Consider the following 12,896-nt stretch of genomic DNA (forward strand, 5'->3'; position numbering starts at 1 on the left):
ACAATGAAGCAAAGCTGCAATCTGATATGACCCAGACTGACCGACCTGACACCTTTCTCCCATTGTCTCAATTTAATATATGTTTGGCAAATGTAACTGAATAGTAAAAATTCGAGCCACAAATAGATTAATGTAAACGGTTATTACATCCACAGGTAACGAGCCCTCCTTCTCCTGGACTGGATTCTCCTGAATAAAATATGTAGTAATCTGATTACAAGGTGCTTTAGTCTGATGTGAGCAACATCAAATGTCTGTCAGTCCATCAAATCACTACCACATGGGTCACATGGACATAAGCGGTGTTAAATATCCGTACTGTGGTGCAGTTAATATCCAACTAGAACAATAAATCTAGGTTGATATAAACTAATACAGTATATAAACATTACTGATAAAGACAATCAGCTACTCACAGACATGTCACATCCCACGACGTGAAATCGACACGGTGTTCTGAATTTGCTGCAGAATTTAATATGGTCCACATACTAGGAAGAAAAACAAAACAAAAAAAACAATAAAAATCCATGAATCAATGTACAAACTTAGCCACAGCTTGTTCCTCGTGTATTGTCATGTTTCTTGACATGTACTGCTTTTCAGACATCTGTTGCTCATTAAAAAATGAGTCTCTTTCCAAATTGAAACAAAGATAGCAACTGGAAATAACATACTGTACGTGTTTGTTTACCACATATATACATATTCAGTCAGTATATATAATGTAGAAACCTTTGCTTTTTTATGTTTTGCATATATTTAACCCTCATACAAAATTAGTTTCAATGTTACCTTTTAAGAAAGTGTTGTTTTGTCTTGTCACTTTTAATATAAAAAAAAAAAACCCAAACTGTAAAGACGAAAAAAAAATTGTTGGACTTTCAAGTTTGTGATGTTCTTTGAGCTAATCGACTTTGACGTGACGTTCTGTCAGGATACTTATCAAGGTATAGGCTTGAAAATGTCATATTCCCTCAGTCATTTCATTCTACGCGTCTAATTTAAAAACGTGCCAAAAATGAACCGCTGGCACTGGATTCTATAAAAAACAAGAAATTCTACACAGCTTGGTGCAACCAAAGTGATTCAGCTGTGACCTAAGAGTCACAAGACAAAAATTCAATAAGTCTTTGGCTGAACTGCAGGTTATTTACACAGAGCAGAGACATCTGAGTTGTAAAATATCGATAGCTATGTAGAGTCAATATTTGTTTTTTTCCAGTATTGATAACACTGGAACACTTTTATTGAAAATGAGAGCCAGTTCTCAGCTAACTTAGCAGGTAAAATAAAGGTTAAATAAATACTTCTTTTTTTTTTTTAAACTGGCAAGCTCTTGGAAAAATGTTGATTCAGTTTTTCTTTTTTTTTAAATAAGCAATTCAAAAAATTAACATGTAATTTTTCTTTTTGTATGATTTAGAGCATTATATCTTTGTCAAGCTGCACATTTTTTTTTCAGTTCTCTCTACTTCTACCAATGGTTCTATTGTTTCCATACAGGTGCATGGCTTTATATTGCAGCGCAAAAAAAAGGAGCCCACAATGAAGAAAAAGAGGGACAGGAGCAAAAAATGTCAACAAACTGCTTTGATATCTGAGGGTTAACCGACCCTCATAGTCTTTTAAAGATTTCCAGCTGTATGTTTCTCATCTACTGTGAGAGGCCCAACATGCTGGAGCTCCTATGATCTGTTTTGCACCACAAAGCTTCCACCTTGTCAGCGTGTTGTTTACAGGTTTACCTTTTCTCTGGGTATTTTCTTCTTGGCACAGCCTTCACAGATCATCGGGTACTTGGGACAGATCTCATCATGTGCCTGGGAAAAAAAAAAAAAAAAAAAAAAAAAAAAGGCGACACTGTTTCTTTTAATGGCACACAAACAGCTGCTGTGATCTGCTGCACGGGCCCAGAGCAGCTGAGCATCTTCGGTCTAAATAAATAATTTCTAACCTTGATATTTTTGAAGTGAAATGGCTCCTTGCAGTACTTGCAGTTGAGCGTCCTCTCCGGGCATTCCCGCTCATTATGGCGCTCCTGTTCATTGAAGCGGATTCGTTCTTTGCAGGAAGGGCAGGGGATGATCATGAACTCGCACTTGCCCTCGTGGTTCAGCTGTGGAGAGAGGAGTTTAGGTTGAGCTGCTGTGGCGCAACGGTAGCCTCCGTGGCGTGCTGGGAGGCTGAGCTGCCTACAGGACGGGACTGTGTAAAAAGCTTTAAGCACTTTAGACGCTTGGATTCTTATCCATCAGGGAGACGTCCCAAATTCACTCTGCAACGGGACAACAAGTCCAAACAGCCGCACGGAGTCACGGAGAACTCTCTTCAGCCACCAGAAGAACGAGGAGTCCTGCAGCAGATGGTCTGGGCCCCGCAGAGCCCGGGGGCCAACTGCATAAATAAAAACTGCGCATACACATATTTTCCACAAATAAACTGGTATTTATAAGCACCAGAGGGTGTGTTGAGAATGTATGCGCCTCATGCATGGACAGTTTGAAATGATAACAAGGAGATTAAACATATCATGAGAGATAATGTTTGTTTAGGGGTTTTTACTGATTGTTGGTGTATTGTTCTTATATTTTTGAAATCTATGCAACATTTTTAATTTTCAATAACTGTTTGATGAGCTTAACATTCTTTTAAGGTATTTGTCATTTCAGCCTCATTGTACATTGGCTTACACCCGGGATCTTTCTGCATGGAGTTTGCATGTTCTCCTCATGCAGCGTGGGTTCTCTCCGGGTTCTCTGGCTTCCTCCCACAAGGTTCAAAAACATGTTGAGGTTAATTGGTGATTCTAAATTGTCCGTAGGTGTGAATGTGAGTGTGCTTGGTTGTCTGTTTCTAAGTGCAGCCCCTGGCTTCACCCTAAATCAGCTGGGGTAGACTCCAATGATGTGATCAATCAGTGGTAGACACTCATCTTTTACTGTGTTGTCTCTTTTATTCTTATGATTTTATTAAGTTTCGTTCAGATTTGTCTTCTAGTTATTGTGTTTTGGCCTCCTACTTTAACTGCACTTTGTTTCAGCTCTTTTTGTTTTTTGTTTTTTGTTTTTAAATGTGCTTTGCACTATTTCTTATACTTATATTTATATGTACATTTTTTACAAATTTTTTAAAATTTTTTATTTTTTATTTTTTTCCTGTCTCGTGTATGTGTACTTCTGTTGAATGCTGCTCTCAACAATGTGAATTTCTCCACTGTGAGATAAATAAAGGCTTATCTTATCTTATCTTATCTTATCTTATCTTATCTTATCTTATCTTATCTTATCTTATCTTATCTTATCTTATAAGTAAATTTGACTATGACCACTAAGCTGTGCTGCTTCTTTGTCGTTCATCAGTGGAGCATCCCCAACCCTCTATCGCAAACATGTAAAAGAGCCCATATGCTGCACATTGACAGGTATATATTTGTATTATTGGGTCCTACTACAATCTGTCTACCATTCTCAGTTTTTCATCAGGACAATAAGCCAAAACACTTCTCTGGGTTTCCATGAAAAAGTAGCAGCTTTGAGGAATCTAAACTTGACTGCACAGTAAGTGGAGCCAAACAAGCAAAATGCAGAATAATGACACATTTTGTGCACACTTGATCGCTAAAACAGGAAGTAGAACACAAAAACGTGAAGCAAAACAAATCACTGCAGGATGTGAAAGGTCACCTCACCTCGTAGTCTTTGATGCTGCCTTTCCAAGTGCAACTTTCATTGATGCAAACAGCTGACAGGTTTTCAACTTCCCTTCGAACCGCATTGTCTGGAAAAGCCTGAAAAAACACGAGACAACAAAAGGAATATTACCGTCGCATTGTGTCTCTCCAGTTGTTCCGTTGTACAGATCATTCAGCTGCACATTCAACACGTCACGTGACGAACTGTAAGTCAACCTGAGAGTTCATGTGTGCAAACATATTCTGTTTACTATCACAGATGGGAAAAAGTTGCATTTTGGAGACAGGAAATGGTGCACGCCTGGCTATTTTAATCAGACATGATCATAATTCAGTTATTAAACTTGTATTTACAGGACAAAAATACTTTCGTACTCACACATCCTTGTTTCAAAATCGACGTAGGATCCTCAAAAATATCCTCTTTAATGCAGGCGTTGCATTTCTGGGGTCCATTACTGCAAAAACACAACAACATGTACTGTTAAATTAAAACATGCAAACAGTAGATAGACAGTGGTGGAAACAAAAGCGTATTCCTATTTTACTGCAGTATTTACATTTTCTACTACTTTACAGCAGAATTCAGAAAACAGATTTTTTTTAATGAATATTTTAATTAGTATTTTTTTATGAAAGACTTAAATTTAAATAAAACACTGAATAAAATTTAGTAAAGAAATACATTATAGACATTTTATATTAAGCCATTCAAAGTAGTTTAAAAGACCCAACTTTCAATGAAGTCATGCTATAGTTAATAATAGGCTCACAAAATAGGATACACTGTGTTAGACCAACTACAATATTAAAATGCATACACACACTTTTATGTATCAGTAAAAATAATTCAGCGGTGTAATTTACCGCATAGTAATATTATAATATGTATTTCATTTATAATTAAAAAATTTCAATATGAACTACATATACACAAAAATTAAACTGAATTAAAAGAAATTAAATTAAATTAAATTTTATTTTTCAGTTTCATTTAAAACCAAAATCTGAAAACTTGTTTCAGGTGTCAAATTTAGAAAATTAAAAAGAAAACTATCAAGCACAGTCGATGTTTGTAATCTTGGTTTGCCATTTCTTATTTGGAAACCAAAAATAGTAAAACTTTTTTTCCCCCCAGATTTTAAATCAAAAAAAGTAACACAAAAAATTATGTGGCCTATTTGTTTGTTGGTTCCAAATGAAATATGTGACAACCATATTGAAAAAAAAATAAATCATTTTTGGTTTTTGCAGATTTCTTTTATTTGGTACAACACTGGATGTCCGCCTTCTTCACATTGTAAATGAGGCCTCCATATTTGAGATCAAATAAAGGTGAAATGATAAATTGATGAGCAGGTAGTGTTTAGAGGGTTTTTCTGCTGCCTTGTTTGAATGAGAGTAAATCTAAACTGTAACTTTATGGACCAAACGGCAAAACAATGACCTTAAAGTTGCTCTGAAGCTCCATACGGTTGACAGAGCTGCATATTCAAGTGATTGATACATGCTGCTTAAATGCACACACTTTTGCTTCATTTCCACACTGTAGTGTTGCTTATTTTACTCAGTTAAAAGTTCAAAGTGCTTCTTCATCCCAGAATGTACATTCCAGCTCCCGGCCGCCGGGTTCCTCACCTCACAGTCCTGTTGAAGCAGTAGGAACAGAAGCGATGTCCACACTGGGCTTGAAACGGCCGTCTGAGTATGTTGTGGCAGCAGTTGCACAGGTGTTTGTCCTCCAGCTTGTTACCCAGGATCTTCTTAGGGAAGCCGGGTTTATTGCTCTCCATGGACGAAGGAGGGGACGGTTCCTGTGTGGCCATGGTGTCTGTTCACACGTCACACCTGAGGAACAAGTGAACAGTCAGGAGATGTGACCTTTATTAACCTGCTACGGGCCAGAAATGTGACCCCATGTGCACACCATGGCTTCATTATTTCCATGTTTACCCAGAAACCAAGCAACGATGTGGAGTCGAAATAACAGCAGTTTATTATTTAATGGACATAATAAGGAAAAATACCAAAATAGCAGTTTGTGCTTCTAAACTGAATCATCTAATTAAAATGAAGCCATTTCTCTTGGGGCTCGAATGTTCACATGACAAGTTATTAAATGAGTCAGAGACGTTGAATCAGGTGGAAACAGGTAGAAAACCATGACTGCAGGAACAGGGTGACTGAATGGTTAACTGAATAGTGAAAAATGTCTTTTGTATTGTTTCAAAGCCCAAAGTGATGGCATCTAAGTACTTATTATCAGATCAACAACAACAACAACAAAAAAAAAACGTAGAGATTGGGGCTGCAACGAATGATTATTTTTATTGTCAATTAATTCGTCCATAATTTTCTGGATTCATTGATTACTTTTGAGGTCTTTAAAATGTCAAAAAATGGTGAAAATAAATGTCTTGTTTTGTGCACAACCCAAAGTTAATCAGTTTACTGTGATAAAGAAGTATAGGTGCAATGATCAGTCAATTAATCATTTAGTTGTCAATTACTACACTAATTGTCAACTAGTTTAATAAACAATTAATTGGTTTAAGTTAAAAAATAAATAAAAAATTTTTAAAAAGTCAAAATGTTCTGATTCCAGCTTCTCAACTGTAAATATTTTCTTGTTTGTGGACAAAACAACACATTTTTCATCTTGAGCTTTTGGGGAAAAAATCATCCATATTTTGTAACTATTTTCTATATATCAAGAAAATAATCAAATAATCATTATTTGAGGATGAAAATAATCATTTGTTGCAGCCCAACTCTCCTTGTTTTTCACCGTTGATCTGATAACAGTGAATTAGATGCCGTCACATTGGGCTTTAGAACAATGCAAAATGCATGTTTCACTATTTCAGACGGTGCAAACCAAGTGATTATTGACGAACCTCTTTTTACAGCCACAGTTGTTGTTGTAGCCCAACAGGGTAGGAAAGAAAGCAAAAAAAACAACTTACATTTAAGAAGCTGGAATTACAGATTTTGACTTTTGTTCCTTAAAAAAATGACCAATTAATCAATTATCAAAATAGTTTGTCAATAATTTAATAGTTGACAACTAATCGATTAATCGTTGCAGCTCTACTGAAGACACAGAAGGTAAATAAAGGCAGCTGTTTACACACTAGTCAGCAGTGTAGTGGGTTAATATCTGGGGGCCCTGGGTATGTTTAGGGCTCCTGGTAATGTAAACTTGATCAGCTGACACCATTTTCTGACATTCTATAGACTAAACAACCAATCGATTGATTGAGAAAATAATAGACAGATGAGTTAACAATGTAAGTAATCAGTAGATGCCGTCCTAACATCTCAGTTTTTCACTGTTGATCTGATAATGAGACACAAGATTCCATCAGGTTGAGTTTTTAAACACCATAAAGGGCAATTTGCACTATTTTAAACTGTAATGACCAACAAACACTATAACAATGAACCTCTTTCTGTAGTTGCTGAAGTAAGAAAAAATTACTCAGATTAACCGATTTTAAAACTAGTTGGTGATTCATATAATCACTGATAACTAACTGATTAATCCTTGCTGCTCTACTGACAACATGTGAGCACAGAATGTAAATCCAGGCAGCAGGTCAACAGTGTAGTGGGTTAATATGATATATGGGGCCCCTGGATTTCTTTGGGGCTCCTGATGATGCAGACTTGACCATTTTCTAACATTCTACAGACCAAACAACTAATCGATTGATTGAGAAAATAACTGACAGATGAGTTAACAATGTAAGTAATCATTAGATGCCGTCCTACTAGCTCAGTTTTTCACTGTTGCTCTGATAATAAGAAACAAGATTCCATCATGTTGGGTTTTTAAACAACAAAAAGGGCATTTTGCACTATTTTCGACACCAAACACCAAAACAATGATTCGATGAACCTCTTTCTGCCGTCATGGTCATTGGTTGTAGTTGCTGAAGTAAGTAAGAACTCAGACAGATGAATCGATTGTAAAACTAGTTGGTGATTCACATGATCACTGATAACTAACTGATTAATCCTTGCTGTTCTACTGAGAACATATGAACACAGAATGTAAATCCAGGCAGCAGGTCAGCAGTGTAGTGGGTTAATATGATATGTGGGGCCCCTGGATTTGTCTGGGGCCCCTGGAGATGCAGAACTGATCAGTCTTCAGACATGAGTACATGATGAGTGTAAAATCCTCCTCCAGCAGTGCTGCTCGTCTGGCAGAACCTGAGGCCAGCTGAAAGGCCCACACCCTTTGTTTACATTCTGCCTTCACGGCTCCTCGCAGCTCCAACCGGAGACGGTGGCCTCTCTCTCCGTGCGCTCGCAGCCTGCCCGGTAACGGCGCCGACAAAGCGCACATCCATTGTCTCCGCTCTGCCTCCTTCTCCTTCCTTGTTGCTAAGCTATCAGCATCCTTCAGTGGAGAAGTGGTACCCAGCGCCGCCACGCCCCTTTCAAATGTGAAGCCTGCAAGAGACCATTTAGTGGAAAAGCCTTGTGCAAATGCTGTTGCAGCCGCCGGAGTTTGCACTCACCACACTAAACTGTCATCGCGGGCAGCGGCCGTCAGATCACCGCTCCTGGTCGCGCTCCGTGCCGAGATTAAACGTGGTTCTGCAGCCGGCTGGAGGTGTCTTCTTTAACGTTAGCCACATAATACAGATGTGGTCCCCAAACGCGACGGCTGTTATTGTCCAATATCGCCATTGCACTTTCAGACTGGGTGTTACGTCATGCGGTGGGCTGAGCGCGGGTTGACAGGCAGACGGGCCGCGGAGGCCGCGCAGCCATTGGTCCGTCGGCCGGAGGGGGCGGGTCCGATCCGGAGGAGGAGAGTAAACATCCAGAGCTCATCCACACATGCACATCACACACTGATCTGCTCCTCAGGTCTGCATGTGTCTCGTTCCTGAGCTGCATCCTGCTCGTTAAACAGTCCTGATGTGGGCACAGTGGTGGAGCAGAACTGAGTACAAAGATTCAACTACTGTGAAGTTTTAAAAATATATGAACTATGAGGTACCTTAGTCTTTTGTATTTGTAGAAATTACTGATTTACAAACTGACATAAAAAACAAATCTCATATATCTTAAAGGTGCTTTGCTACAAGTAAAAGTCATATAAGAGTAACAAATATTTCTATTTTATTTGTACTTAAGTTCAATACTTGAATAAAAGTACTAATTCTGAACCAAAAATACTTGTTTGCAAATAAAAGTTTTGTAAAATGTAAAATTTCATGTGTAGCTTTTACTTCTGAGAAAGTATTTTCACAGTGTGGTATTACTACTTTTACTTAATTACTTAGGTTACTGATGTACTGTGCTACATTGTTAATTTGAGGGACCTCTTAAGTATTTTTTTCAAGTCACTTTGTACCTCTGTACTTTTCACTTCACTGTTTTTTTACAAGTAAAATAAATAAATACATAAAAAATTTCTCAGATAAATTCAGTGCTTGACTAAAAGTCCTAATACCAAACCATAAAAATACTTCTCTACAACTAAAAGTCTAACAAAATTCCAAATTGTACATGCATCTTTTACTTATGATAGAGTATTTTAACAGTGTGGTATTAGTACTTTTACTTAAGTTACTTAAGTTACTGAAGTATTTTACTAAATTGTGATTTGAGGTACTTCTCTTGAGTATTTTTTTAATGTCACTTTGTTCTGCTGTACTTTTTACTCCACTACTAGAAAGAAACTGAAATACTCAAGTATGTTCAGTACTTGAAGAAAACTGTTAAAATAGTCTATTGCAAGTTAAAGTTCTACAAAAGTAAAAACTATAATATTAAGCGTTTGCTCATAACAGAGTATTTTTACAATATGGTAGTATCACTTGAGTATTTTACTCAAGTTCTGTACTAAAGCACAAATTTTAAGTAGCTCACTTGAGTCCTTTTTTCCTGTTACTTTGTATTTTTGTCATTTTTACAACATAAACTCACATTAAGGACCTCAAATTTGAACTTAAGTTCAGTGCTTAAATAAAAATGCTACAACCAAACAATAAAATACTTAATTGTAAGTAAAAGTCCTATGAAAGTAAAGATTTCATGTGTAGTCTTTAGTTGTGACAGAGCACTTTAAGTGTTGGATTAATACTTTTACTTAAGTACTCAAGTTAATTTAGTATTAAATTGTTAATTTGACGTACTTCTCTTCAATGTTTTTTAATGTAAGTACCTCTGTACTTTTTACTCTACTGCACTTTTTACATGAAAGTAAACTTATAATATAATCAAGAACACAAGCATGTACATTCAATAATAAGAGAAAAGGACTTTAGAATTGTATATGCTTGAGTAAAGAGTCTCTCTGTGTCTTTCATGGCTGTGACAGAGAGAAGGAGGATGTTTGTGTCTCATGCGTGCGTCTCCACAAACACTATAGATGTGTTGTGTTCTTCTTATTTCTGGTCCTGATGACCTGGCATCACAGACTGAGTCCAGATTTGGGATCTTCTGTGATGCTGGATTTTCTTAATTTTGGGATTTGACTGTTCAATTCATTCCAGTGTAGAAAGTTCTGGCTGTTAGAGGGAGAGAAAAGTCAAAAGGTCAAAGTGAAAGATGCAGCTCTCTTCAGAGGTGTGGTTTTTCTCAATACTGACACTTTATGACTCTTATCAGGTTCTGATGGAGGTAGGAGACGCCCTGTTGTTTCCAAGAGGACTGAGTTGTCATTTAGTAGTAAATATCCAATATGCAGATGTTCCACCTGGGTGAAAGGTTTAAGCTCCTGTCCTCTCAAATTTACAGCTCTGAGAAAGGCCCTCTGGATTCTCTGTGTTATGCTGGAATGCTCTGCACATCAGTCCACTACACTTGTGACAGCGTGTTTTTACAGTGTGGCATTAGTACTTTTACTTACTTACAAATGTGACCTCATTATATTTGACAGGGAAATTTTGTGTTTTTTTTACTCCATAGTACCTTTTACAAAAAGTAAAGCATCTCAACTTTGTACTTATGTTTAATATTCAAATACAAGTGCTAACACCAAACTGTAAAACGTAACAGTCCTATTAAAGCACATATCAAAATGTATAGCTTTAGCTTGTAACAGAGCATTTTGACTGTTTACTGTACTTAAGTATAAATTTAAGGTAGTGTGTGCTTTTTACAACATGAGAAGACTCACATTAAACACCTTAAATTTGTACTTGAGTATTCCAACCAGTAAAAACACTCTGTTAAAAGTACCATTCCGACACAGAGAATCTTGAGGAAAGTCAGGAAAATGTACTTACTGTAGTAAATGTACTCAGTGCAGAAAGAAAAGCCCTTTCTTGGAACAGCTTGTTATTGCCTCTTTTGTGTCAAGTACATTTACTTAAGTACTGAACTAAAGTACAAATTTGAGGTACTTTTCTTGAATCTTTTTCTTTTCATGTCACTTTGCACTTTTACTCTTCAACATTTTAGAAGGAAATATTGTACGCCTACACCACTAAATAATACTGTCACAAGTCAAAGTTCTGCATCGTAAACTTTGTTCAAGTGTGACATTTATATTTGATAAATAGCTTTTATGCTATGGCACTAGTAGAACCTTCACTGGAATTAGGTACAAATTCTGCAAAGGGACTTTGCTTTTCGTATGAAATACTATAGAGTAAAAAAAGGTATAATATCGCCATCTGGAATGTAGTACAATAGAAGTAGAAAATCACATGACGACACTCATGTTAAGTACCTCAAATAAGTAATAATACTTAAGTATAATACTTGACCGGTTACTAATTAAGTGTGGAGTGAAGCCGCGGTTTAATGTTAAATACATCAGCAACTAATACATACAGTATAACAATGTACAATGATCAACTTTGCTCATTATACTTGACTTGCATTTTTTTTCTAATTATATGAAATCATGGGTTGCACGGTGGCTCAGTGGTTAGCACCCTTGCCTCACAGCATTCTGGTTAGGACGCCCAGGATCTTTCTGCATGGAGTTCGCTTGTTCTCCCTGTGCAGCGTGTTCTCTCCAGCTTCCTCCCATAGTCCATGTGAATGTGAATGTGAGTGTACTTGGTTGTCTGTCTCTAAGTGTAGCCCTGTGATAGACTGGTGACCTGTCCAGGGTGTCCCCTGTCTTCACCCTAAGTCAGTTGGGATAGGTTCCAGCCCCCTACGACCCCAGTGAGGACAAAGCGGTGTATAGATAATGGATGGACTTTTACTTGTAGCAAACTGAATTGTTCTTCCACCACTGCTTAAAATTGTGCGATTGGGTTACATCAGAGGTGTTTGCATGCATTTGTCTGTGGTCTGCAGGTGCGTCAGCTGACAGCGTCTTATGTAACCTGCTGTCTAACCATAAATAAGAAAGCTGCCGAAGCAAAGTTCAGCAGACACGTTGCAGGAGCTGTTTATTCAGGACAGTCATACAGTCACTACAAGAGTTAAAGGCACAGTCTGGGATTGAAATGTAAACCACAGCGTTGAAAGCTTCTACTGCTCCTGAAATTATTAACTGATCTTCTGTTACACAATCAGAAAAAAAATTAAGTTAGCTCTTTAATCATTTTACTGACTATAGATTTAACAAGTGTTGTTAATGCTTTTAGTAGAAAGTCCACATTTACAATACAAAAACATTTTGAACACCTCTGATTTGCTCTTATTTGCAACAACTCTACTTATGTGCGCTGAAGCAGCTTGACAGCGTTTGCAAATGTTTCCACCTTCAGATGAGTGATTTATACACAACATAAATATAATTAATTTTAGTGCTAACAAATACATCTGAATAAAATTAATTGACCTTTTAAGAAATGTTTGGAAACACTGAAATAGGACCTTTGGACCTGACACCTTAATAAAAAACCTCTGCGGGAGCAATTTAAAAGCTCTTAGACAAATACTACATATGGGCTACCACAGGCAGTCTAACAGCACAGCTTTTTGTTTAAGAAAAAAAAAAGATAAAACAGTCCTGAGTGGAAAGGTGAAGGAAGCTAATATTGCACAATTTAAGTTCACACAGTAATAAGAAAGCTGTCTGTATGAGCTGTCGATACTTTGGCGACTAATCTGATTTCTGCTAATCTGCAGAGCACAAACAACATTTCTAATCAACAGTAAAGCTTCTGTCCAGACACAACAAGGCTTCTTTTAAGTCTCCTCAAGGAGCTTCCGGAGGTTTCTTTGAATCTAGAAAAAAAACAGAACAAAAACATGGAAAATCATGTTCAGC

At 37.1% G+C, this 12,896-nt stretch overlaps 1 protein-coding gene across 1 annotated transcript in view; it reads right to left on the bottom strand.

Moving 5' to 3' along the window:
• Positions 1 to 8,274, bottom strand: part of LOC103374562 (TNF receptor-associated factor 2) — a 12,981-nt gene extending 4,707 nt beyond the window's left edge. Inside the window, exons 1-7 of the mRNA XM_008304667.1 lie at positions 8,224 to 8,274; positions 5,333 to 5,542; positions 4,074 to 4,152; positions 3,692 to 3,790; positions 1,958 to 2,119; positions 1,749 to 1,823; positions 417 to 491 (exon numbers count right to left, since the gene is read on the bottom strand). Coding sequence (XP_008302889.1) covers positions 417 to 491; positions 1,749 to 1,823; positions 1,958 to 2,119; positions 3,692 to 3,790; positions 4,074 to 4,152; positions 5,333 to 5,520 — 678 coding nt within the window. The 5' untranslated portion in view covers positions 5,521 to 5,542; positions 8,224 to 8,274. The remainder of the gene's footprint in view (positions 1 to 416; positions 492 to 1,748; positions 1,824 to 1,957; positions 2,120 to 3,691; positions 3,791 to 4,073; positions 4,153 to 5,332; positions 5,543 to 8,223) is intronic.
• Positions 8,275 to 12,896: the final 4,622 nt, after the last annotated feature.

The sequence above is a fragment of the Stegastes partitus genome, unplaced genomic scaffold (genome assembly GCF_000690725.1).
Source record: "Stegastes partitus isolate 25-593 unplaced genomic scaffold, Stegastes_partitus-1.0.2 Scaffold2284, whole genome shotgun sequence".
Lineage (NCBI taxonomy): Eukaryota > Metazoa > Chordata > Actinopteri > Pomacentridae > Stegastes > Stegastes partitus.